Source organism: Hemitrygon akajei, chromosome 1 (genome assembly GCF_048418815.1).
Source record: "Hemitrygon akajei chromosome 1, sHemAka1.3, whole genome shotgun sequence".
In the NCBI taxonomy this organism is placed as follows: Eukaryota; Metazoa; Chordata; class Chondrichthyes; order Myliobatiformes; family Dasyatidae; genus Hemitrygon; species Hemitrygon akajei.
Window position 1 is genome coordinate 12,742,571 of NC_133124.1, and position 26,371 is coordinate 12,768,941.

At 41.6% G+C, this 26,371-nt stretch overlaps 1 protein-coding gene across 4 annotated transcripts in view; it reads left to right on the forward strand.

The window, feature by feature from the left end:
- Positions 1 to 26,371, forward strand: part of pdcd6ip (programmed cell death 6 interacting protein) — a 93,788-nt gene that overhangs the window by 36,946 nt on the left and 30,471 nt on the right. For 2 of the 4 annotated variants that reach the window (XM_073036251.1, XM_073036358.1), the window contains exons 5-10: positions 553 to 706; positions 6,842 to 6,942; positions 11,977 to 12,108; positions 15,270 to 15,492; positions 21,744 to 21,867; positions 23,712 to 23,889. In XM_073036251.1, the coding sequence (XP_072892352.1) occupies positions 553 to 706; positions 6,842 to 6,942; positions 11,977 to 12,108; positions 15,270 to 15,492; positions 21,744 to 21,867; positions 23,712 to 23,889 (912 nt within the window). The remainder of the gene's footprint in view (positions 1 to 552; positions 707 to 6,841; positions 6,943 to 11,976; positions 12,109 to 15,269; positions 15,493 to 21,743; positions 21,868 to 23,711; positions 23,890 to 26,371) is intronic. The other 2 variants (XM_073036301.1, XM_073036417.1) reach the window with 1 other exon arrangement.

Below are 26,371 nucleotides of genomic sequence, written 5' to 3' on the forward strand. Positions count from 1 at the left end.
CATGTTCCCCTTAAACTTTTCACCTTTCACCCTTAACACATGATCTCCAGTTGTAGTCCCACATAACCTCAGTACAAAAAGCCTGCTTGCATATCCCCTGTCTATAGCCCTCATAGTTTTGTATACTTCTGTGTTCCAAGCAACAGCATCTTAACCTATTCAACCTGTCCTTATAATCCAGGCCCTCCAGTCCTGGCAACATCTTTGTAAGTTTTCTCTACACTCTCACCCTTGTTTATATCTTTCCTCTAGATAGATGACCAAAACTGAAAACAATACCCCAAATTCGGCCTCACCAACTTCAATATAACATCCCATCTCCTGCACTCAATACATTCATTTTGGGTAATAGTTTCAGTTGGTTCTGTTTCTTGATGTAGAAAATGGTGTTTACTGATTTTTCTGTGGCAAGTCTGAGTTCTAATTGCTTATAGTCACCAATAATGGATCAGAAACAAATAGCTCACACGTGAATTAATCCTTTTTCTTTCTATATGGATCTTTTGATGATACAATAGATGAAGCAATGTTCTTTTGATCTCTTTGCTGCAGCTTGCCAGTGGAGTTTTCCAGCATATCAAGGATACGGTGTTGTCAGCACTGAATCGTGAGCCAACAATGGACATTTCTCCAGATACAGTTGGAACTCTCAGTCTAATTATGTTGGCTCAAGCACAAGAAGTGTTTTTCCTTAAAGCGGCTGCTGGTAAATATAACTATCGAAACATTAATTTTTGCACTTGTTTTGATCGTTATGAGGGTTTCCAACTGTGGTTAAGTATGTCTTTTTGGATTCACTATCATCATCATTATGTGTCTTTTTAAAATAACCTCATGTAATATACTCAGTGGCCAATTTATTATGTACACCTGTACCTAAAGCATGCAGACACGGTCAACAGGTTCAGTTCTGTTCAGATGAAACGTCAGAATGGGGAAGAAATTTGATGTGACTTTGATCGTGGAATGATTGTTGGTGCCATATGGGGTTGTTTGAGTATCTCAGAATCTAGAAACATAGAAAACCGACAGCACAATACAAGCCCTTTGGCCCACGATGCTGTGCCGAAAACATACATACTTTAGAGATTACCTAGGGTTACCCATAGCCCTCTATTTTTCTAAGCTCCATGTACCTATCCAGGAGTCTCTTAAAAGACCCTATCATATCCACCTCCACCACCTTCGCCGGCAGCCCATTCCACGCACTCAGCACTCTTTGCATAAAAAAACTTACCCCTAACATCTCCTCTGTACCTACTTTCAAGCACCTTAAAACTGTGCCCTCTCGTGTTAGCCATTTCAGCTCTGGGAAAAAGTCTCTGACTATCCACACGATCAGTGCTTCTCATCATCGTAGACACCTCTATCAGGTCACCTCTCATCCTCCGTTGCTCCAAGGAGAAAAGGCCAAGTACAGGAGGTACCAAATAAAGTGGCCATCGAGTGTCTATTACCGGTTATTGAGGCAGTAAATGGAAGATTTTCGTGACCTTTTTGTTTAACTTAAAAAAAGCTGTCATTTATTTATTGAGAGGCATTTGATTTAAATGTATTTTCACTCTGAAGCACTGAATGTGATTGAATGGATTTTTGTGTCAAAAATTCTTCTCTCAACTCACTAACTCGTTGTGGACTGGGGGATAGGGCAGTCAAATCATTGTCTATTTTATTTTTCTTTCTCTCTCCACCTAAACTTGCCCTAACTTTAAGTTGGAATGGGTCTGGGATATCTGCAGAAATACTCGTGTTGGGGCTCTGTAATCTCACTGCTATCTGATCAAAGTCAAAGTAAATTTATTATCAAGGCATTTGAACTAAAGTAATGCAGTAGAATTTATAGAAAAACTGTACATAACCAAAGACAGCCATGTGCAAAAGAAGACAAATTGTGCAAAGTAAAGATAATGCTGAGAACATGAGTTGTAGAGTACTCGAATGTGAGGCTGAGTTAGTTCAGTGTTGAGTTGAGTGAAGTTATCCACACTGGTTCAGGAGCCTGTTTGAAGTGTGGTGACTATTCATGCACCTGGTGGTGTGGTACCTAAGGCTCCTGTACCTCCTGCCGGATGGTTGTAGTGAGAAGAGAGCAGAGCCTGGATGGTGGGGTACTTAATGATGGATGTTGCTTTATTGTGGCAGGGCTCCATGTAGATGTGCTCAGTGGTGAGGAGGGGTTTTTCTATGATGGATTGGGCTGTAACAACACTCTCTAGATTTTTCTGATCCATCTGCAAGGATACTCTCCCCTGTGCATCTATAGGAGTTTGTCAAACTTTTACATGTTGAATTTATACAAACTTCGAAGTAAGTAGAGTTGCGTTGTGCCTTCTGCTCACTGAGTTCTGGTTTCCTTATGTCTGTCTGACTTGGTCAGTATTCAGTTATCCCTCTTCATGCAACAAACTTGGCTTCCCAGAAATTAATCTGATACAACATTTTGCACTTCCTGTATTCTTTCCTGGGAAAGGAGATCAGAACTGGAATACTTTGAATTGATATCAAAAAGATCTCGTATAATAGTAGCAAAGCAGCGTTGCATCTTTACTTAAAACGTTGTACAGTGAAGACCAACATAACATTTGCCTTTCTACCTTTTTAACTTGATTGTATGTTTGCTTTGAGTGCTTTTAAAATTTAAAAAGTATGTGGTCCTTTGTACATTCATCACCACTTGTATAACCCAGCCTTCGTTTATCTACCTGTGGATAACTTCACATTTATGTATGTTCTGCCTTTACCACATGCTTGCCCATTTAACAATTTCATCTTTGCATCGACCTCACAGCCCACCCAGCTTTGCTTGTTAGAAATGTAAAAACAAAATCTGCTAGAAATAATCAGTAGGTCAGGCAGTTTATGTTTCCTGTCTGTGACCTTCATCCGAACTGGAAGGAGAAGAAAACAAGTTAGTTTTGGGTAGTGGAGATGATAGGGGAGGTTCAGATAGCCACAATAATGGTAATATCTCTGATAGGGAGAGGTTTAGTGACTTTGTATCGTATTTAAGTATCACTTAAGATCAACGCATGCTTCTTTGTTGGTGTAGTACGTTGACAGTGTGGGGGGGAGTGGTGGTGGAACTGTGCCAAAATTATGGTACAAAGGAATAGTCAGGTTCGATACAGACCAAAAGAAAAAGTGCACTACCTAAAACTGGAAAATTTGATGTGGATTCCTAAAGACCCAATGTGCCAGGTACATTGATAAGAAAGTCGTAGTGGGACACAGGCCCAGTGCAGGCAGAAGGTATTGGCGTGTGTTGACATTGTGGATGAGGAGGGCCAGAGAGCCCATTCCTGTGTTGTATGATTCTGTGGTAAATTTGTGCTGCTGGTATGCTATCAGAGTTTGTGAATTTGCATTTGAACCAATTTACCTGCTTGAATGACAGTTCCTTTTGTTTGCACTTCATTATTCAGTTCAAGGGATATGCAAATTGATAGAAAATGTACAGCCCTCCTATTGATGGTCATCTGAAGGTTGGAAATGGGTTCAGTTAAAAAAGTTAAAATAGAGTTATGAAAGTATTGTGGGAAATAAAACTGACACTATTATCCTTTGTGTATCTGCTAAAGTGATGGGAAATATGTTCGACCCACTTAACGTTTATTCCAGTGAAACTTCAACATGTGCATATTAAATTTGATGCCAAAGCCTTGTTTGAAGTGACAATGCTTTGAAAAGGCTATAAATTTAGGGATATAGCCTCCATTGTAACATTTGCAAATAATGTATGTACAGTTGGCCCTCCTTATCCACGGATTCCGCATGCGCAGATTCAACCAACCGCAGATCGGGAAAACCCGGAAGTTCTCTCTCCAGCACTCATTGTTTGTGCATATACAGACTATTTTTTCTTGTCATTATTCCCTAAACAATACAGTATAACAACTATTTACATAGCATTTACATTGTATTAGATATTATAAGTAATTTAGAAATGATTTAAAAGTACAGGCAGTCCCTGGGTTGTAAATGAGTTCCATTCCTGAGTCCGTCTTTAAGTCGGATTTGATGTCGTAACAGGTACATCTGGTATTATTTAGCGTCAAGTTAGTCAAACGTTTTTCTTAGTATATAGTACATATTTTACCTTTCCATGCATATAAAACACTTAAGAAACATACGTATTTCAATAATTAAACCACTGCATTGCTTAGTAATAATTGTAGCTTTCATCAGGGCAGGGCCTTTCACATGCTCCATTAAAATTGTTCTGATCGTTGACCGACTGTAGCCTAACGCTTTTCCAATGACCGATGGTGCTTCACCTCTTTCCGATCGCTTTATTACTTCCACCTTATTTTCAATCGTGATCGTGATTATTTTTGTTAACAGAAACACCAGGGATTCAGAGCTGCACCACCAGGTCCTAATGTCCACCGCACTGAGTATGTTAAATAAAGTCCGGGGTTCCGCTGGGTCCTAAAGACCACTGCACTGAGCCAGGTTAAATAAGGGACTTGAGCATCCGTGTTTTTTGGTATCCGCGGGGGAGGGGTCTCAGAACCAATCCCCCGTGGTTAAGGAGGGCCGACTGTACATACAAAGCAAGCTGCCAGGACTTCAAATGGGATTATCAGCAATGTCTGATGGCTTGATACAGTTATAGCTTGGGCAGTCCACTTGTAATTACTATGCTAACTTTCCTCAGTTGCAATAAGATTTACAGGAAGATGTTTTCTGCTTGGCATTGCTGCCAGCTGCCCTCCAACAGTGCCCTTAAACTAACTACACACTGTATATTACCTTACCGACTCGCCCGATTTGTTGATGTAGAAAATTGGAGAACCTCCTGAATAAATACGCTCTCTCTCTGTAAGGTCCAACAGTATGGTAGATTTTCACAGAAAAAACCAAAATGAAGACAAGCAAACATTCCAGGCAAGTCAAGGAAATTATCATAGTGAAACATAAATCTGTGGAAGGGTACAAGACCATCTCAAAGGCACTTGAACATACCTTCGAGTTCAATGCAGTCAATAGACAATAAGTGCAGAAGTAGACCATTCGGCCCTTTGAGCCTGCACCGCCATTCTGAGATCATGGCTGATTATCTACTATCAATACCCGGTTCCTGCCTTGTCCCCATATCCCTTGATTTCCCTATCCATAAGATACCGATCTAGCTCCTTCTTGAAAGCATCCAGAGAATTGGTCTCCACTGCCTTCCGAGGCAGTGCATTCCAGACCCCCACAACTCTCTGGGAGAAGTAGTTTTCTTTAACTCTGTCCTAAATGACCTACCCATCGTGAAAAAGTTGAAAAGATGAAACCACAACCACACTGCCTCCCTAAACTAAGTCGCTGGAGAAGAATGGCACTTGTAAGAGAGGTGTCTGTGACGCCATCAGTCACTGAGTGCACTGCAGAAATCTGGCTGCAACTGGAGCTGAAGTTCATGGCTCCACAACCTCTAAGGCCTTGCATAAAAAGGGTATTTATGGAAAAGTGGCAAGGAAGAAACCCTGCTTTAAAAAAAGCATATAGTTGCCCATAAAGACTTTGCAAATTGTCACTTAGAAGATACTATAAAGGTATGGAAGAAGGTCTTGAGAGTAAAGTGGAACATTTTGGCCTCATATATGTGGCGTAAATCTAATACTGCACATCAGCCAAGTAACATCATCCCAACTGTAAAGTATGGTGGAGGTAGCGTCATACTAAAGGGATGCTTTTCATGGATATAAACTTGCTAGCCTCTGCCAGAAAGCTAAGAGTGGGGAGGAAGTTCGACTTTCAGCAGGACAACAATCCAAAGCACACTGCCAGAGCAACCATGGAGCGGCCTCAGATGAAGAAAATTGATGTCCTTGAGTGGCCTAGTCAGAGTCCTAATGTTAATCTGATTGAACCCTTCTGGCAAGACTTCGAGATTGCTGTCCACCGCCGCTCCCCAACTATCCTGGCACAGCTTGAGCAATTTTGCAAAGAGAAATGGACAAATCTTGCTCCATCAAGTTGTACAAAGCAAACAGAGACTTATCCAAATAGACTGTAATAGCTGCGAGAGGTGGTTCAATTAAGTATTGAGCAAGAGGATATGAATACTTTTGAACTGCTGACTTTTTGACTTTTTAGTTTTTCATGCTTTGCATTTTTCCCTGTTTTTTTGGGCTCTGCTGTCGGGGGGGGGGGGGGGGAAGAAGCATGTGATTTACAAATAAAAATTCTCGGTTAAATTGATCGAAATCCAAGGTTGTTTAACTCATTTATGTGAGCAACAGGTTGGGGACTGAATACTTTTTTAAAGCATTGTATAACATCGAGAGATATCTCTAGCTGCACTAGATTATATCCCATGATGTCATAAAACTATTTGCCTTTTATCGAGTGTATTGAAACAGCTTTTGGTTTCAAAAGATAATTGGCAGGTCAGCTTTTTTTTTCATCTATATTCCTAAACTGTGGTACTCAATACCTAAAACTACAAGGGATGCAGACTCAGTTGACACTTCTAAACATCAGCTCAAAACTTATTTATTTAATCTTGCTTTTAACATATTTTTGTTGTTTGTTTTCAAGTTTGCACTTTATCCCATTGTCAAAAACTTTGTTTTGTGAAAAGTGTTCTATAAATAAATCCTGATGATGGGTTTCAGCCCAAAACATTGACTCCTTATTCCCATCCAAAGATGTTGCCTGACCTGCTGAACTCCTTCAGCAAATTGTGTGTATTGCTGTAGATTTGCAATATCCGCAGTACCTCGTGTCTATAAATAAGTTTTAAATTATTATTTATCAAAATTTTTGCTTTTGGGATATAGTCCAACACTTGGTAGAACTTTATATTTGAAAGTGCTCTAGTAGTTTATATGCATTGTCCTCTGTCTTGCAGATAAAATGAAAGATGCAATAATAGCTAAATTAGCCAATCAAGCTGCAGATTACTATGGCGATGCCTTCAAACAATGCCAGTATAAGGAAAATTTGCCTAAGGTAAGTTTAAATTATGTGCAGTGCTACTTACTATTTGATTTGTAAATGAAGTAGGTAATGCAATTGTTTGCCCTGATAGAATCAGCTTTGCCAGTAGAAATAACCCAGAATAAATTGGGTCTACAAGTTTTGTATATAAAGCTTATAAACATTACAGTTGTGTTTCTTATGTGAAATTAGAATTATGAGCTGATTTATCAGTGTGAATACAATATGTAGGGCAGTGATACCCTTTGAAGTTGAGGATGTGTAGTGACCAAGGTTACAGTGACAGGGACCATATAAGTTGAAGTTTAGATTAAAATATGGTGGAAGTGTCATGTCTCAAATAAATTTGAGTTTTGTCCCCTCCTGAGAATGTCGCCAAATGCCTTTGATCCCACATACCTAGAGTTCTTTGAATTGCACTCTTCAGGGTATCTGCAAAGTAGATCTCCCCTCCCTCAGTGAAAATCTATTTTTCCAATTGTGGATCTGACTCCCATTAGAACAGATGACATAAAGTGTCATTGAGAACTGGGTAGTCACTTGCGCCTACAAACTTGAGCAACAAGCAGGTATTCATAAACCCATCAACATCCTAGTGGGCAGGGAGGGCTCAGATTGTGTCCAGTAGTTTATCGCTGCTTTCTGCTTCCCTAATAAAGTGGTACATTCTAGACAAAAAGTGTGGCATTTAAATGAGAGCATCCAGCTTCTATCTTCTTTAGCCACCTATACCACAATATTGGGGCACCAGAGTTTGCATAGCGGTTAACGCAACATTATTACTGCTCGGGGTGTGGGAATTTAATTTCCAGAGCCCTCTGTAAGGAGTTTGCATGTTCTTCCCATGACTGCCAGTGCTTTGGTTTCCTCCCACAGTCCAAAGACAAAACCGGTTAGTAGGTTAATTGCATTGTTCTTTTCCACGCCTTGTGGTGCATCGGGCAGCAACCTTGCAGTTTCTTTAGCATTTTGACTGTTTTACGAGGCCGAATTGCCAGCCCGACGTTCAACCCAGCACGGATGGAAAATGTGCAAGGAGCTGGCCAGTGAGTATTCAGGACCACTTGCCTCGAAGTCCGGTATGCATGCTACTACACCATGACCAGCTAGTAGTTTAATTGGTCATTGTAAATTGTAAATCTAAGTGAGCTTCTAGGCAATGCAGCTCATTGGCCAGAAAGGCCTGTTCCCCACTGTATCTCTAATTTAAAAATATAATAAGTTGCTTGCTATTATAGATTAGTTATAAAGCAATAATTATATGAAAAGACTGAAATTTTTGGTAACACATATTTTTGCAAGAATCTTATAAAGCTCTATAATCTGCACAATTCCAGGTTTTAGACCATAAGACATAAGAGCAGACTTAGGCCATTAGCCCATCGAGTCTGCTCTGCCATTCCATTGTGGCTGATTTATTATCCTTCTCAACCCCATTCTCCAGCCTTTTCCCCATAACTTTTTGACCCCTAATGGAAATTTCAGTGCAATATATTGGCACAACCTGCTGCTGTGACTTTGGATTTGGTGCAACTGCCTCGTCAGATGAATGTAAATCCAGAAGTTTTGCAATCCCTCCTTCCCTAAATTTGAGGGAAATAGTCTTCAAAGTTTGATTTGTATTTGAACAGCTGTAATCCTAAATGCTAACCAAAGCTTAATTTGAGTTAACATGTCTCATTAGTTTAGAGCTTCTCCTACTAGTTGAAAATGTCCAGTGTCTGTTATTTCTTATCAATTATTTTGTATTTACTGTATTAAAGTTTTGATCCCTTACTCTGCATAGAGCTTAAATGCGTTTTTGTGGATTTCAAAATATTGAGGAAAGTTGAAGTTCACACAAAATGCAAAAATAAATAAAAGTAGACTTCCCAACTTTATGGCTGTTTGGAGTTCTCAGAAATCCAGTTTCTTAGAAGAAATTATCAGGCATTAATGAGAGTAGGAGGTGTATAATTTACTGCGGATAAACAAGCGAGGCTTTCATTCAAGAAGAAAGGGAACCACTTGTTAAAGCATGGTGCTGCATTACCCAAATAACAACTTAATATAAATAAAAACAAACTAGAATCTGAAAATGGCATTGTTGAAATCTGGCTAAACAAATACAGAGCAATAAATAACCAGACTATTGGTAAAGATGGTTCAGAATAAAGATACATATTACCTATGTGAACTTGAATTTTCATGTCTAACAATTCAAATTTGCCAAAATTAGTGAAACCAAAGTACAAAGTAAAGTAAAAATTTATGATCACAGTACATGTATAATCCTGAGATTCATTTTTCTTGCAGGCATTCACAGTAAATAAAAAGACCCCCCCCAAATAATTAATAAATAAATAAATAAATAATATCAAGAACCTGAGAAAAGAATCCTTGAAAGTGAGTCCATAGGTTTTTGCAACAGTTGAGTGATGGGGCAAGTGAAGTTATTCACTCTGGTTCAAAAGCCTGATTGTTGAGGGCTATAACTGTTCCTGAACCTGGTGATGTGTGGTCCTGAGGCTCCTGTACCACCTTCCACCAAGAAGAGAGCATGATTTAGATAGTGGGCTGGGTTTTTTCATTGGTTGATGTGTACAGTTTAATTGTAATCTTGTTTTTTTAATGTTAAATTATCAGTGCAATGTGTTGCATATTTCTGAATTTTGTTATGGTCTGCTAACTTTCAAATTCCTGTTCGCCTTGCAGTTAAATATGCCTCAAAACAACCAAATTGTCTCTCTCCCGCTATCCTATCTATCCTATTCCATCTTTCTGTCCTCTATAATATCACTGCAACTTCTGTAGGATCTACAGCAAATATTTTCAATGTTCACAGTTATTACAGATTGCTGTTAATCTCTGTCTGGGCTATATTTTTCTTCTGTATAATTCACCAGCGCCAGATTCTGACTATACTTGAGCAACTGGACTTCAAATTTTAGACTTGGTTTAGTTATGCATCAGTGACAACATTTACTGACGTTGAAATTTACAACCTTAAAAATGTCCTGAAGGGTTAGATTGATCTTCAAGACGGTTAAAGGTCAGCACAACATTGTGGGCTGAAGGGCCTGTACTGCGCAGTAATGTTATATGTTCTAAAATAATTTGTGCACTGGAGCATTAATTCTACAAAAATGTCACGAAAAATTGTTTTTCCTGCTGATTATTGTTAGGAGTTAGTATATTTGCTTCCTTGAGAATCTGAATTGGATTATGCCCAAATATAGGGAGGCGGTATCTTGGTACATGTGACAATAATAAACCAATTCCATTACAAGCTGTAGAAGTCTTCTGGTAAAGTATGTTTGGGCAACCTATCTCTCAGTGAATTAGCATTCAAGGGTCTTGACAGGTTGTCATATCTTCAACGGAAACTTGGTGAGATTGGAAAGTGTGTTCAACGGTGGACGTGTCAGGAAGGCTGAGTCAGTTTAATGTTTTTGATGTAGTTTTAAAAGTGATAGAGCATTGCTGACATCTAAAGACCTAATTCCATTTAAAATGCTGACATAATAGGTTGGGCGCTGCTTGCTATTTGGGGAAATTAATATTAGAGTTCAATTTGTGCAGCACGTGGCTATGAGGATCTAGTGCAAAATATGGTTGTACAGTTTAATACACTCAAAATGCTGGAGGAGCTCAGCAGGTCAGGCAGGATCTATGGAGATTAATAAACAGTCGTTGTTTTTGGGCTGAGACCCTTCACCCTCCTTCCTAAAGAAGGTATCAGCCCGAAGCATCAATTCTTTATTTCTCTCCATAGATGCTGCCTATCTTCCTGAGTTCCTCCAGCATTTTATGTATGTCTGTTGCTCTGGATTTCCAGTCCAGCATCTGCAGAATCTCTTGTGCTTGTGTAGCTTAATTCCAGTATTGTTTGTATGTAAGTCTACGAGACAAAGCTTCTGCAAAATTCTACTTGGAATGAAATTGACAGTCTCAGTGGTATGGATGGTATAAATTAGCTGATGTGGCTGATGGATAAATAATGACGCATTAGAGCAGGGGCTCCTAATCCAGGGTCCTTCCTTTATGGCATTGGTCCATGGCATGAAAAAGGTTGGGAACCCCTGCATTAGAAGGAACATTTGTGGTTTAATCTGAACAAAGAACCTGAGTGTGATTTGGTGCATCTAATCCAGGAATGGCCCTGACCACTCAAAGCCATGTTTTTTTTTCTCCCCCTTCTTGATGGTTTTATGCATCAGAGGTTTTTAACGACTGAGAAGGTGGTGTGTGGTCCTCAAGAGATGACTTTTTGAAATACTGAAGATGTTATAAAACGGATAATGGAGCTACTTAATATAGTAATCTCCTTTCGTTAGTACCATCTACTATGCACTCAGCAGGTCAGGCAGCATTTATGGAGGAGAACAAACAGTTGGCGTGTTGCTCAAGATTTGCAGCATTTACAGAACCTCTTGTGTTGGTGCAGGTTTTGCTTCCTTTAAGTTGAAGGTTCAGGGTTTGAAGTTAAAAATGTTATCGCCTCTGTGCAATAGTGATAGGGTAAACTACTGCTCAAAGCACACAAGCATATAATTTCTTTCTTTGACTCTATTGTCTGGGCTCGAGTATCTTTTAAAAATCAGAAACAATGGTGACTTGGTGATCTGATAATGTCCATTGCCCTGAATGACTGACAGCAAAATACTGTAACCATAACTGAGGAACTTGTTTGATTTGATGAGCAATCTATCACTAGTGACCTGCTGTGGCTTGGATTGAGATTTGGGAGTGAGCTATTTATTGTGTGCTTCTCAGTTGCACACAAGCAAATTCTGAAATTCTGCACTGCAAACTTCAGTTCTGACAGTAAATGAATTATATACAATTGGTATAAAATGTTCATGTGAAGTTTAGTTTTAAAGAAAAGAGCTGCCTTCCCACAACGTTCAAGCCATTCAGTTACTTTGCTCAATTTATACTCCAGATGAATTAACCTATCGGACTTCCTAAAAACCATTAATGGGATTCTAATTTCCTCTCTCTTTTCCCTTTCCTGATTCCCTTGTTGTCTGTGGATGTTTGTGGTTGGACATTTCCCCTGGTCAGTATTTTTATTTCCAGGAAGTGTTACCTGTTCTAGCTGCGAAACACTGTATGATGCAGGCCAATGCAGAATTCCACCAGTCACTTCTGGCCAAGCAGCAGAAGAAGTTTGGTGAGGAAATTGCCAGATTACAGGTAAGCTATCAATGACTAGTTAAAGAATCCCTCTGGGCAGGGGGTTCCCAAACATTATAATGCCCTGGACCTATACCATTAATCAAAGGGTCTGTGGGACCCAGATTAGGAACCCCTGCTTTGGAGTAATGCTAAAGTAATGAGTGGATATCATTTATCATGGTGTTAATGGCCCTATTATTACATTAATTTAGGCAAGTGGCCTCTCCAACCATAAAAATTTTGGCTGATAATCCTTGGTCAGTCTAATTTTTAAATCTATAACCTAGGAGTAATGGTATATTAGATGTGCTGTTCTAGATTTTATTTTATCAGCTGAAGCACATATTTCCACGTACACGGAATAGAGGTTTGAATTTGTTCATGTTTTTACAATTGAATTTAAAACTTCTGCTCATATTAATGATCTTAACTGTGCCACTTCACACGTCTTTTCTACTTCAGGATCTCAGCTTTACAGCCATCCTTGTTCAAGATTGTACAATTGCTCGAGCTCCCTCTGGGGGAGAAAAAAACGTACATTTATTCATTTGCAATGTTGTGTTAAAACTGGATCTTTACTGTCTTAGTGATTTCTCTTTGCTAAATCGTAGTCTGTCCTCTGCCAATTCTCATTTAAAAATTAATCTCCACACTGTGCTTATTAGGGTCAAGGAGTCATACAACGTGGAAACAGACCTTTTGCCCCAACTCTGTTCATGATAATAATGATGGTCGTGATTAGCCTATGTGCCTCCAAACCTTTCCTATTCGTGTACTTGTCTACTTACTTACTGCCTGATGCGCCGCTGACGTTTAGGGCAATGAAGAAGGTCCTCCATCTCTGGCGGTTCAGGGATTCCTTCATCATGTCAGTAGCTTCCTCTGGGTTTTCTCTACTGTCAGTCATGCAAGTCTTGGTGGACACTCGGGAATACCGTCACACACAGATGTGGAAGAATTCTTCATTGCTATTTCCATAACAATTTTGTTTTATCAGTCAGGGTTGTTAGACTAGAGCTGAACCCAGACCTGGAGCTCTTAGCCTGACCTTTACCCTTTGACCTATTTGACATGGGTGACCCTACCAAGAGCCAAAGCATAAAGTCCTGACTCCAGCCAGCATAGCTCTCTGGGTCATTGAAGCACACGAGTCTCCAAACTGTGACAAGGTTGTCATTTTCTTGAGGATGTATCTGTCCAAGTGCCTTTTAAATCTTGTTAATGCACCTGCTTCAAGCACTTCCTCTGGTAGCTTGCTTCTTCCTTATGCAGACCACCCTCTGGGTGAAAACATTGCCCCTCAGGTTCTATAAAATTGCCCCTAAGGTCCTCTCACCTTAAAGCTATGCCCTGTAGTTCTTCATTCCTCAACCCTTGGGGAAAAAGACTGCACATTGACCCTTATCTATTTCTCTCATGATTTTTAACATCTCCTCAATCTTCCATGCTCCAGGTTTTAAAAAAAGGCCCAAGTTGCACAACAACTCAATCCATCAAGTTTGGTAACATCCTTGCAAATCTCCTCTACACTCTTTTCAATTTAATGGCATTTTCCTAAACATGAAAACTGAACATAATATTCCAAAAGTTGCCTCATCAATGCCACGTGCAATTGTAATATAACTTCACTCGGTGCCTTGACTGAAGAAGTCCAGCATGCTAAACACCTTCCTCATGACTTTCCCTACCTACAACACCACTTTCAGGGAATCAGGTACTTGTACTCCATGATCCCTCTGTTTTACAACACACCCCAGGGCCGTACCATTCACTGTGAAAGTCCTACCAACATTCATCTTCCCACCTTGCACTTATCCAAATTAAGCTGTTTGCATTCTTGGCCTATTTACCCACCTGATCAGCAATCCTCAGGAAATCCTGATAATTATCCTCACTGACAACTGCAACCTTTCTAACCATGCCTTGTACATTCACATCCAAATCATTGTTACAGATGACAAATAGCAATGGGCTTATCATGGACACCTGAGGCAAACCATGAGTCAGGGATCTCCTGACTGCTTCCCACCATCAAGCTAGTCGGGATGTCCAGTTAGCCAGCTCTCCCTGATCCCATGCAATCTAACTTGCCACAGCAACCTACCGTGTGGAAATGTATTAAAGGCCTTACTGAGGCGTTAGACTCAGAAGTCACATTATTAGATACATCTCATTAATGCAAATATCTAATCAGCAATCACATAGCAGCAACTCACTCCATAAAATCATGCAGACGTGGTCAAAGAATTCAATTGTAGTTCAGACCAACCATCAGAATGGGGAAGAAATGTGACTTGAGTGACTTTTCCATGGAATCATTGTTGGTGCCAGAAGCGGTGGTTTTCAGCACAAATTGTGCCAACAATAAAAAGTAAACAAATAACACTCAGAACTGAAGTTCAGTGAAGTTTCATATCGCTGTAGCTTCATCCAATTTTTCATAATTCCCTTCAGTTATATTATCAATGGCACAGTAGCATAGCGCTTAATTCAATTTATTTTATTTGAAGATGCAGCTGAGAATAGGCCCTTCCGGCCTTTTTGAGCTGCAACCTCTAACAAACCCAATTAACTCTAACCTAACCATCAGACAATTTACAATGACAAATTAACCTACCCGATATCTCTGGACGGTGTGAGGAAACTGGAGCACCCGAGGGAAATCCTAGGCATTCCACAGGGAGGACGTACAGACTCCATACAGATGGCACCAGAATTGAACACCGGGAGGGCACCCGAGCTCTAACAGAGTCGTGCTAACCACTGCGCTACACCAACACTTTACTACAATCACCAACCCAGGTTCAATTCCTGCTGCTGCCTGTAAGGAGTTTGTACTTTCTCCCCGTGATTGTGTGGTTTTCCTCTGGGTGCTCTTGTTTCCACTCACTTTGCAAAGAGGTATAGGTTAGGGTTAGTGAATTGGGGGCATGCTACGTTGGCTCTAAAAGCATGGCAACACTTGAGGGCTGCCCCGAGCAAAATTTGCTACTTTCATGTGACGCAAACGATGCGTTTCACGGTTAAAAAAAAATTTCGATGCTTCCATGTACATGACAAAAAAAAACTCATCTTAAATTTTTGGTAAAACTAATAAGCAATCTAAATCAAGACTTGACTTTTAAATGTACTTGTTTAAGCTACCCATGATCTCACTGTTTTATCCTTTTTTAACTCAGCATGGATCGGATTTGGTGAAAAATGTTGCCTCCAGGTATGATGAGTATATCAATGTGAAAGATCTGTCTGACAAAATCTCCCGTGCATTAACTGCGGCGAAAAAGGATAATGACTTCATTTATCACGATCGCGTTCCTGATGTGAAAGACTTAGAGGCAATCGGAAAAGCTACACTGGTGAAGTCCACACCTGTCAACGTTCCCATGAGTCAGAAATTTACTGGTAAGGTCACAGTGAGAGAGGGCTCTTTTGGCTGTTGGGTCAGGTTTTGATTCTTTTTGAAGAAGAATGCCTTCACTCCAAGTTCATTTTAGACCACGAGACATAGGAGTTGAGTTAGGCCATTTGGCCTATCGAGTCTGCTCTGCCATTCACTGTGATCATGGCTGATCCATGTCTCTCTCAACCTTATTAGAGAATAGACAACAGGTGCAGGAGTAGGCCATTTGGCCCTTCTAGCCAGCACCGCCATTCACTGTGATCATGGCTGATCATACACAATCAGTACCTTGTTCCTGCCCTCTCCCCATATCCCTTGACCCCGCTACTTATAAGAGCTCTATCTAACTCTCTCTTGTATGCATCCAGAGACTTGGCCTCCACTGCCTTCTGGGGCAGAGCATTCCACATATCCACCACTCTCTGGGTGAAAAAGTTTTTCCGCACCTCAGTTCTAAATGGCCTACCCCTTATTCTTAAACTGTGGCCTCTAGTTCTGGACTCACCCATCAGCGGGAACATGCTTCCTGCCTCCAGCGTGTCCAATCCCTTAATAATCTTATATGTCTCAATCAGATCCCCTCTCATCCTAAATTCCAGTGTATACAAGCCCAGTCGCTCCAATCTTTCAACATATGACAGTCCCGCCATTCCGGGAATTAACCTTGTGAACCTACGCTGCACTCACTCAATAGCAAGAATGTCCTTCCTCAAATTTGGAGACCAAAACTGCACACAATGCTCCAGGTGGGGTCTCACCAGGGCCCTGTACAGCTGCAGAAGGACCTCTTTACTCCTATACTCAATTCCTCTTGTTATAAAGGCCAGCATGCCATTCACTGCCTGCTGTACCTGCATGCTTGCTTTCATTGACTGATGTACAAGAACACCTAGATCTCGTTGTACTCCCTCTTTTCCTAACTTGACTCCATTTAGATAGTAATCTGCCTTCTTGTTCTTGCCACCAAAGTGGATAACCTCACATTTATCCACATTAAACTGCATCTGCCATACATTTGCCCACTCACCCAACCTGTCCAAGTCACCCTGCATTCTCATAACACCCTCCTGACATTTCACACTGCCACCCAGCTTTGTTTCATCAGCAAATTTGCTAATGTTACTTTTAATCCCTTCATCTAAATCATTAATGTATATTGTAAACAGCTGCGGTCCCAGCACTGAACCTTGCGGTACCCCACTGGTCACAGCCTGCCATTCTGAAAGGGACCCGTTAACCGCTACTCTTTGTTTCCTGTCAGCCAGCCAATTTTCAATCCATGTCAGTACTCTGCCCCCAATACCATGTGCCCTAATTTTGCCCGCTAATCTCCTATGTGGGACCTTATCAAAAGCTTTCTGGAAGTCCAAGTACACTACATCCACTGGCTCTCCCTTGTCCACTTTCATAGTTACATCCTCAAAAAAACTCCAGAAGGTTAGTTAAGCATGATTTTCCCTTCATAAATCCATGCTGACTCGGACTGATCCTTCTACTGCTATCCAAATATGTCGTAATTTCATCTTTTATTATTGACTCCAGCATCTTTCCTACCACTGACGTCAGGTTATTCTTTTGACCGGACGTTATTCTTTTGACTTTGGACTTTAAAGACTCCAATTTAATTTGGAAAAGGCAGCTTCATTGTATTGATTCTAGAATAGATCTAACTCTTCTCTGGATGGAAGATGTTTAGTTTAAGGTTAGTATAAAATGTATTAGAAAGTAATCATCAGCTATCTAAATACTTCCAAACCACTCCCACTGTTGAGTTACCCTACCTGCTTTTTAAAAGTTCAAAGTAAATTTACTCTCAAAGTACAAGTATGATATCATAGACAATCCTGAGATATACATGCTGCGATTGTGACTCCCATCTCCCCTTCCCCCACCACTACTCTGCCATCCCCTCTCCCTCAGATCCCATCGTCAGCTCCTGGGCCCTCAGAGGCTCCATCTTCCTCTCACCCCAACCCTTCCCTCTCCACTGACACTACCAGCCTCCCTCCCCCCTCTGATCCCATCTCTCATCCGTGCTGGGTCTTTACCATTCCCTCCAACCTTCGACTCTCTGAGGCAGAGCGTTCTGTCCTCAGTAAGGGCCTCAGCTCTGTCCCCCTTCGCCCACACCTCAGCGAGTTCCGCGTACGCCATGACGCTGAATTCTCTTTCCGCTGGCTCCGTCTCCGAGCTTATTTCTTTGGCAAGGACTCTCCTACCCCCACCAATGACCCCTTCTCCCGTCTTCAACCCTCCTCCTCTTCATGGACACCCCGCTCTGGTCTTCTGCCTGCTCTGGATCTCTTTATTGCTAATTGTCGATGGGACATCAACTTCACCACACCCTGTTCCAATTCCAACCTCACTCCTTCCGAACGCTCTGCTGTCCGCTCCCTCCGCACCAATCCCAGCCTCACTGGATGCCAGTGCCCCAGCGCACCACCGCTTAGAAGATTGTACTGGTGACAACAGACTGGTAGAACATGTGCAGGAGAGGCCTGCATACTCCAAAGGACCTCAGGACATAGAGGTGACTCTGACCCTTCTTGTACACAGCCTCTGTATTGGTGCTCCACTCCACTCAAGTCTGTTGTCCAGCTGCACCCACAGGTACTTGTAGGTCCTTATCACATCCGCGTCCTCACCATCAATAGTTACGGAGTAGTAAAGGCTTGGTTCTCTTAAAGTCCATCACCATCTCCTTTGTCTGAGTGATAAATTTAACTACAGATGATTTAGATTGCACCTTTTGATGAAGTCCTTCACCAGGGCCCTGTATTCATCCTCCTGTTCTCCCTTTATACACCCAACTATTGCTGAGTCATCGGAAAATTTCAGTAGATGACAAGACTCAGTGTTGTATCTAAAGTCTGAGGTATACAGGGTAAACAGGAAGGGAGCCAATACAATCCCCTATGGGCCCCCAGTGCTGCTTATAGCCATGCCTGACGTACAGCTCTGAAGCTGCACAAACTGTGGTCTGCCAGTCAAGTAGTCCTTTATCCAAGATACAGTGGAAGTACCAACCTGTAGTGAACAAATGTTTTCCCCAGCAATGAGGGCTGCATGGTACTCAAGGAACTAGAAAAATAATTTTAAAAAAAACATTATTCTTACAGTGCATATCCAAATGGGTGTAGCCTCTGTTCATCAGGTAGCTGATAGCATCATTGTGCTCCTGGTAGACAAGCTTCCCGAGATCGAGGGCAGATCTGACCAGGGGTTAGAGGAGACCCAGGGTCAGCCTCTCTAGGTGTGTGAGGTCAGTAGTCATTCAAGACTTTTGGTTCCAGCTCTGAAACCTGGCTTAAAGAGCTCATATAGCAGCCATATGAACATAGTACTCACAAGATCTTGGGGTCCGAGTCCATAGGACGCTCAAAGCAGCTGCGCAGGTTGACTCAGTGGTTAAAAAGGCATACAGTGTATTGGCCTTCATCAATCGTGGAATTGAATTTGGGAGCCGAGAAGTAATGTTGCAGCTATATAGGACCCTGGTCAGACCCCACTTGGAGTACTGTGCTCAGTTCTGGTTGCCTCACTACACAAAGGATGTGGAAGCCATAGAAGGGGTGCAGAGGAGATTTACAAGGATGTTGCCTGGATTGGGGAGCATGCCTTATGAGAACAGGTTGAGTGAATTTGGCCTTTTCTCCTTGGAGCGAAGGAGGATGAGAGGTGACCTGATAGAGGTGTATAAGATGATGAGGGGCATTGATCGTGTGGATAGTCAGAGGCTTTTTCCCAGAGCTGAAATGGTTGCCACAAGAGGACACAGGTTTAAGGAGTAGGTATAGAGGAGGCGTCAGGGGTAAGTTCTTTACTCAGAGAGTGGTAAGTGCGTGGAATGGGCTGCCGGCAGTGGTGGTGGAGGTGGATTCAATAGGGTCTTTTAAGTGTACAATGTACTGTGTATGTTATTCAAAATGGCTTCTTTGGTTTGCAAGAATAGGAATGCTTTTATGTTTGATAAGTGTTTTCTCTCGCAGTTGTTTAGCTTTGGACTTGCTGATATGGGGATTGTATTCAGTTTTTAACCAATGGGGAATGTTATTTTGTCTTGTGAGGCTGGGAGCTTGGGGGTTTCGCAGTCTTTTCAGGGGAGGTGGGAAGGAGACGCCGAGGAAGGTGGACGTGCGCTGCACTGCTCGGTCGACCACCGGGGGTGGTCTCAGGTGCGAGGAAGTGGAGGTAGGAGGAAAGTGACGAGGGGTTGCATGGTTCGATGGTTGAGCTCCAACGATGTGCACTAAACTGACTGAACTTTGATAAGTTGGCGCCTTTTACTTTATTTTCTTTTCCTTCATATATATTGTATTACATAGTACTCTTTTAGTTTTAGTAAAATCTTTTAAAGTGTATTCCATAATGGTATCTGGTGTGAGTTTGATATTGTGTGTGTACGCACGGCATAAAGTTGATTCTCACAGCACCTGCGTGTACAAGAGGTGGGGTTGGTGAGTGGCTGGATCTCCTTTTCCCCTAGACATATACCAGCCTGTTGGGTAAGTGTTACATAAGAGACTTTTGGATAGGTACATGGAGCTTAGAAAAATTGAGGGCTATAGGTAAGCCTAGTAATTTCTAGGGTAGAGACATGTTCGGCACAACCTTGTGGGTGGAAGGGCCTGTATTGTGCTGTAGGTTTTCTCCGTTTTAAGTTCTCTTCATAGTACACCAGTTCAACCATGCTTTTCCTTTATCTTGTTTGCATCTTGGTGCATGTTGTATGTTGGTTGTGTGTTGTTTTGTTGAATATTCTGGGCCTGCTATGTTGGCGCTGGCATGTGTAGTTGACACTTGAGAGTTTCCCATCCTCAGTTTGTACTGGTTGTTAACAAATATATAAAAAGATAATTGTTGAGATAAACCTTAAAATTCTTCTCTTAAGCCCCATCGCCTTTATGGTGTTCGTGTAAAGTTTTGACAACAGCCCTCTGACCACATGGTGCTCCAGGTACCTCCATGTCCCAAAGACCCACAGGTTGTTAGGGTGTTAACTGGCCACTGTAACTTGCCCCATAATGTGTAGGTTCCTGATGAGGATGTTAATGGGTTTGTGGGAAGAAAAAAATGAGATCTGTATGGGATTAGCGAAAACTGGTTGCCTCGTGGTCAGTTGAGACTCGAGGGACAATTTCCTTGCTGTATGACTCTATACCACAAGGAATGCAACAAATGCAGAAGGTGGATGTTGCAGCATGGAGCAGAAAGAACAAAATTCTGCACAAACTTTTAATTCGTTGATCCAATTTTAACCCTTTCCATGGATAATTAGTACCTGCTCAGGACTTCTAGGATTTTCTGATTTTTATTTCAGAACAGTGGCTTCTGCTGAACTTTGACTCTGTATGGTTACTGAAATACAGTCCCAAATCTAGGTTCCTTAAGGTTGTCATAGCCAGGAGACCTAGTGGGGATAAGTTCCCACTACCTATTAAATGCTCCCAATGATGTGCATCTCAAATAACTTCTGACAACCAAGTCCAGCTGCTGGCTTTCATGTGTGGTTTAGCTTCTAAGGTCAATGGAACAGATTCTATTGATTGGAGAACGGGCAAAGGCAGGTTAGTGGCATATTAAAACCAGTCAATTCAGGTAGATGGGGGTTGTCAGCCATGGTTGGCAGCTCATCTAGGGAAGGAAAATGCTGATCTCTAACCTCCGCTGCCTTGTGGCATGGGGAAAGCTTAGGGAGTAAACCCTGAGGAAAAGTCTGAAGCTGGAGTCCCTAAGGCAGTCCCATGTTGAGTTCAACAAGGACTGGCAATTCCTGTGACACTATTGATATCGAACTGTATCAGTCTGTACCATTCCTTTGGGTTCAACAGCCATGTGGAGAGGGGGAGCTTGCTACATGGGCAACAGCTTGCTCTCCATATCGTACTGCCCAGGCTTGTATATCACATAGACAGCTAAGACACAACACCCATGGTCAACCCTGCCCAATGGAGGTCTCAAAATAGCAAAATGTCTTTAATCATGAGATGAATTCTGCTAACTGTACACGTTTTAATAGATACAACTGCTGACAAGTTGCTAAATAATGTTCAGTTAAAAATTTTATTTATAATTTTGAATGCATTGTACCTAACTGATAGAACTCTCAGTTCTCTGCCAATCAACAGCTGCACCCCGCCCCCCACCAAAGTAAGGAATATTTTGAGTTGTAAAGTAATATAGAAGTAATTCAGGATGTGTTTAAGCCCATCAAGTACCTGAGAGATTTTCTGAACAACATTTGTCTGTTTAGATCTCTTTGCGAAGATGGTTCCTCTGGCAGTGCAGCAAGCTCTGAGCGTCTACAATCAGAGGCGGGCTGACTTGGTCAACAGATTGATTGCACAGATGAGAGAATCCACAAATTTAGCCAATGGGTAAGAAAAGTTTCTAATCATTAGCTTTATTTGTCACATATACATCGAAACACAGCGAAACGCATCAAAGACCAACACAGTTCAAGGATGTGTTGGGCACAGCCCGCGAGTGTCACCATGCTTCCAGCGCCAGCATAGCATGCCCACAACTTACTAAAGCTAATGCTTACATCCTTGGAATGTGGGAGGAAATCCATGTAGTCGTGGGGTGAACGAACAAACTCCTTACAGATGCCGTTGGGAATTGAACTCTTGGTGATGTTGTAAAAGATTATGCTTCTGTGATACCCACCTTATGTACAGCTCTAAAGTCATAGAAAAGTACAGCAGAGAAACAGGCCCTTTGGTCCATCTAGTTTGTGCCAAACTATTTAAACTGCCTACAGTGACTATTTTTCAATCTTCATTAACAAAATAATAATATTTTCACGATTTACCATATATAAGGTGTACCAATAAGCTGGTAGTTCCAATAACAAATGGAGTTTTGGCAATTCACTAGAAAACTGGCCTTGTAGATTTGGAGAATGTTGTAATTATTTTTCTTCAGGCTATTTTAGTGTGAATATGAAGCTCCAATGCTTAGAAGCTGCTGATAATCTATTTAAATATCTGATGATGAATTGGCAAATTTTATTTGTTAGAGGAATTTGATTCATGGTCCTCACTTTGCACTTGGCTTAACTCTCCAAGTACCACTCCACTTTGTCTCTTGTCCCCAAATCAACTGGAGAGGTTTAATGCCATAAGGGTGCTGATCTTCCTTTGTTCCACAGTTTCTCCATAAGCCAGCATCTACCACCTTCTCGAATTCCTTAATGGTCATCAGTCATTAAGTGTTTTGTTAGTGGGGTTCGGGTGGTGGGATGCAGATGTGTCTCCACCAAGGAGATGTCAGATGTTCCTTCCTTCCACTGGCCTGCAGGTCACTCTTGGGCAAGGTGTAGCACCTGCTTAGCCCTCTGATCAGGGTCATGTGAAGCCATGGGAGCAGGTGGTGGATGGTTGTACAAGCAGCTGGTGCATATCACAGGTCCTGGTTATGCAGCCACTGACACAAGGCAGACAATCTCTGAAGCGTATTGATAATGTCTGGGGTCATCCGTCTTGTAAAGACACTGCCCAGAAGGCAATGGCAAACAACTTCTGTAGAAAAATTTGCCAAAAACAATCATGGTCATGAGATCATGATCGCCAACCTCCTATGATGATGATGATGTTGTTAGTGAGGAAAAATGAAAAAAAAAATTAAATTGTATCCTGTTAAGCTTCTGAGGAACACACACAAGATGCTGGAGGAACTCAGCAGGTAGCAGCATCTATGCAGGGGAATAAACAGTTGCTGCTTTGTGCCAAAGCCCTCCATCAATTTGGAAAGGAAGGGGGAGAAACCATAATACAAATATGGGGGGAGAGGAAGGAGTACAAGTTGGCAAGTGATAGGTGGGACCGGGGATGGGGGAAGGTGGGTGAAGTAAGAAACTGGGAGGTAATAAGTGGAAAAGGTCAACGACTGAAGAAGACCGAATCTGTTAGAGAGCAGTGGAGCATGGAAGAAAGGGAAGAAGGGCAGCCAGAGGGAGGTGATGGGAAGGGGTAAGAAGGGAACCAGAACAGGGAATGGAAAAAGAGAGAAAGGCAACGGGATGAAATTACTGGACATTACAGAAATCAATGTTCATGACATCAGTTTTGAGTAAAATCATTTTGTTAGTTTTCTAAATTCCCTAAATATAATTGGTATAGTCTCACCAGTCAGAGTGCAAACATCCAATTCAAAGAAAATTTATGGAGGATAGATGTTTAAAAGCAATGGATAATTGTTTTTCTTTATTATTTTGTAGAGTTCTGGCTTCCTTGAATTTGCCTGCCGCCATAGAAGACATTTCTGGTGACAGTATCCCACAGTCAATCATGGAGAAATCCAGCAGCGTGATTCAGCAGGGTGGCCTCCAGACAATAGATCAACTTATGAGAGATCTTCCAGATCTTCTGCAGAGGAACAGAGAAATCCTGGATGAGGCAACCTAATTCATTTCTTTTTACTTTCCTCATGCTGTACATTTCCCTCCCAGAATGTTAAATATAAATACTATTGAAATGAAATCAGTAGAAAAAGTGCAAAGAAATTTTACAAGGACATTGTACAGACTTGCAAACCTGAATTATAGGGAAAGGTTGAATAGGATAGGACTTCTGTTTCCTTGGAGAGTAGGAGAATGAGAGAGATATGATAGAGGTATGCAAAGTTTTGAGGGGTGCAGATAGAGTAAATGCAAACAGGTTTTTTCCACTAAGGTTTGTGAGACATGGTTTAAGAGTGAAAGGTGAAATCTTTAAGGGAAACCATAGGGCGAACTTCTTCACTCGGAGTGGTGCAAGTGTGGAATGAACTGCCAGTGGAAGTGCTGGATGTGGGTTCTATTGCAACATTTAAGGGACGTTTGGTTAAGCACATGGATGGATGGACTATGTGGTGTGGAGGACTGTGTTCCAGTTGTGGGGTGGATGGAACCAGGTAGAATAACAGTTTAGCACAGACTAGATGGGCCAAAAGACTTGTTTCTGTACTGTCGGGCTCTATGATTTTGGATGTTAAATGAGTATCATGTAAATACACTAAGAGAGGAGAAGAGAGTGCAGGGAACACCCTAACATAAAGAATAAACTCTTTTCAGGCTTCCAGCCGGTTACAGGTATCAATTATGACCAATGTTTCAATGACAAACCCTGCCACCTTCATGAAGATGGTGGAGTTTGCCATCGAAACGTTGCTTGTAATTGTGACCTGTACCTGGCTGGAAGCTTGAGAAGATTTCATTCGTCATATATGCCAGGAACGCATTATACCTTTTTTTTACCCTAACATAATGTCAGTAGAAGGAAAAATTTGGTTTGAACAATTATGATTGTAATGAAAGAACACCTTGAGAAGAGAAATGGGAGTCAGCATGGATTGATTATGAAATTCATGTTTGATTGATCCACTGGCATCCTTTAAGGATGTGACTCGTAGAATGAATGAGGGAGGAACCACTGGATACATGTATTAATACACAGTGAGTTCCGGTTAATTGGGACACACCGGGACCAATACATTTTGGCCCAATTAAACGGCTGCCCCAATTACCCAGAGTTTCATGGAAATAGTTAAAAAGATAAAGAAAAGACAAACTATTGTTTAACTGAGTAACAAATTGTATATTTAAATGAAAAACAGAACAACTTAGAGCACTATTAGTGCTACATCAGTACTATAAAACTGTATTAGTTCCTAATAGTTGTCAACAGAGGAATTCATCCCGTCTCTGCTTCTATGTTCTTTCAATTGACTGTAAATTAACAAAATCAGTGCAGATAATGGGCTGCCTTCATACAACCATTTCAATGAATAGATCCTCCAAATTTTCATTTTCATTATAACATTCAGGGCGATTGTCGATACCTTCAAGTTCTTCATAGTTCCTAACATTACATAATAACGTAAGAAATAGAAGCAGGAGTAGGCCATCTGGCCCGTCGAGCTTCTTTCGCCATTCAATAAGTTCATGGCTGATCTGGCCATGGACTCATCTCCACCTACCTGCCTTTTCCCTATAACCCTTAATTCCCCTACTATGCAAAAATCTAACCAACCTTGTCTTAAATATATTTACTGAGGTAGCCTCCACTGCTTCACTGGGCAGAGTATTCCACAGATTCACCACCCTCTGGGAACAGCAGTTCCTCCTCATCTCCATCCTAAATCTACTCCCCCGAATCTTGAGGCTATGTGCCCTAGTTCTAGTCTCATCTACCCATGGAACCAACTTTCCTGCCTCCATCATATCTATCTCTTCATATTTTATATGTTTCTCTAAGATCTCTCATTCTTTTGAATTCCAGCGAGTACAATCCCAGCCAGCTCAATCTCTCCTCATAGTCAACCCACTCATCTCTGGAATCAACCTGGTGAACCTCCTCCTTTAGAGGCACCGCCTCCAAAGCCAGTATATCCTCCTTCAAGTAAGGAGACCATAACTGCACACGGTACTCCAGGTGTGGCCTCACCAGTACCCTGTGCAGTTGCAGCATAACCTCCCTGCTGTTAAATCCAATCCCTCTGGCAATGAAGGCCAACATTCCATTTGCCCTCTTGATAGCCTGCTGTACCTGCAAACCAACCATTCATGCACAAGCACTCCCGAGTCCCTCTGTACAGCAGCATGTTGCAATCTTTTACCATTTAAATAATAATCTAATCTTCCATTTTTCCTTCCAAAGTGGATGACCTCACATTTATCAACATTGTATTACATCCTCCAGACACCTTGCGCACTCACTTAACTTATCTGTATCTCTCTGCAGACTCTCCGTATCTTCTGCACAATTTACTTTTCCACTCAATTTAGTATCATCAGCAAATTTAGATACACCACATGCTGTCCCCTCTTCCAGATCATTAATGTATATCGTGATCAGTTGCAGGCCCAGCACCAACCCCTGTGGCGCACCGCTCATCACT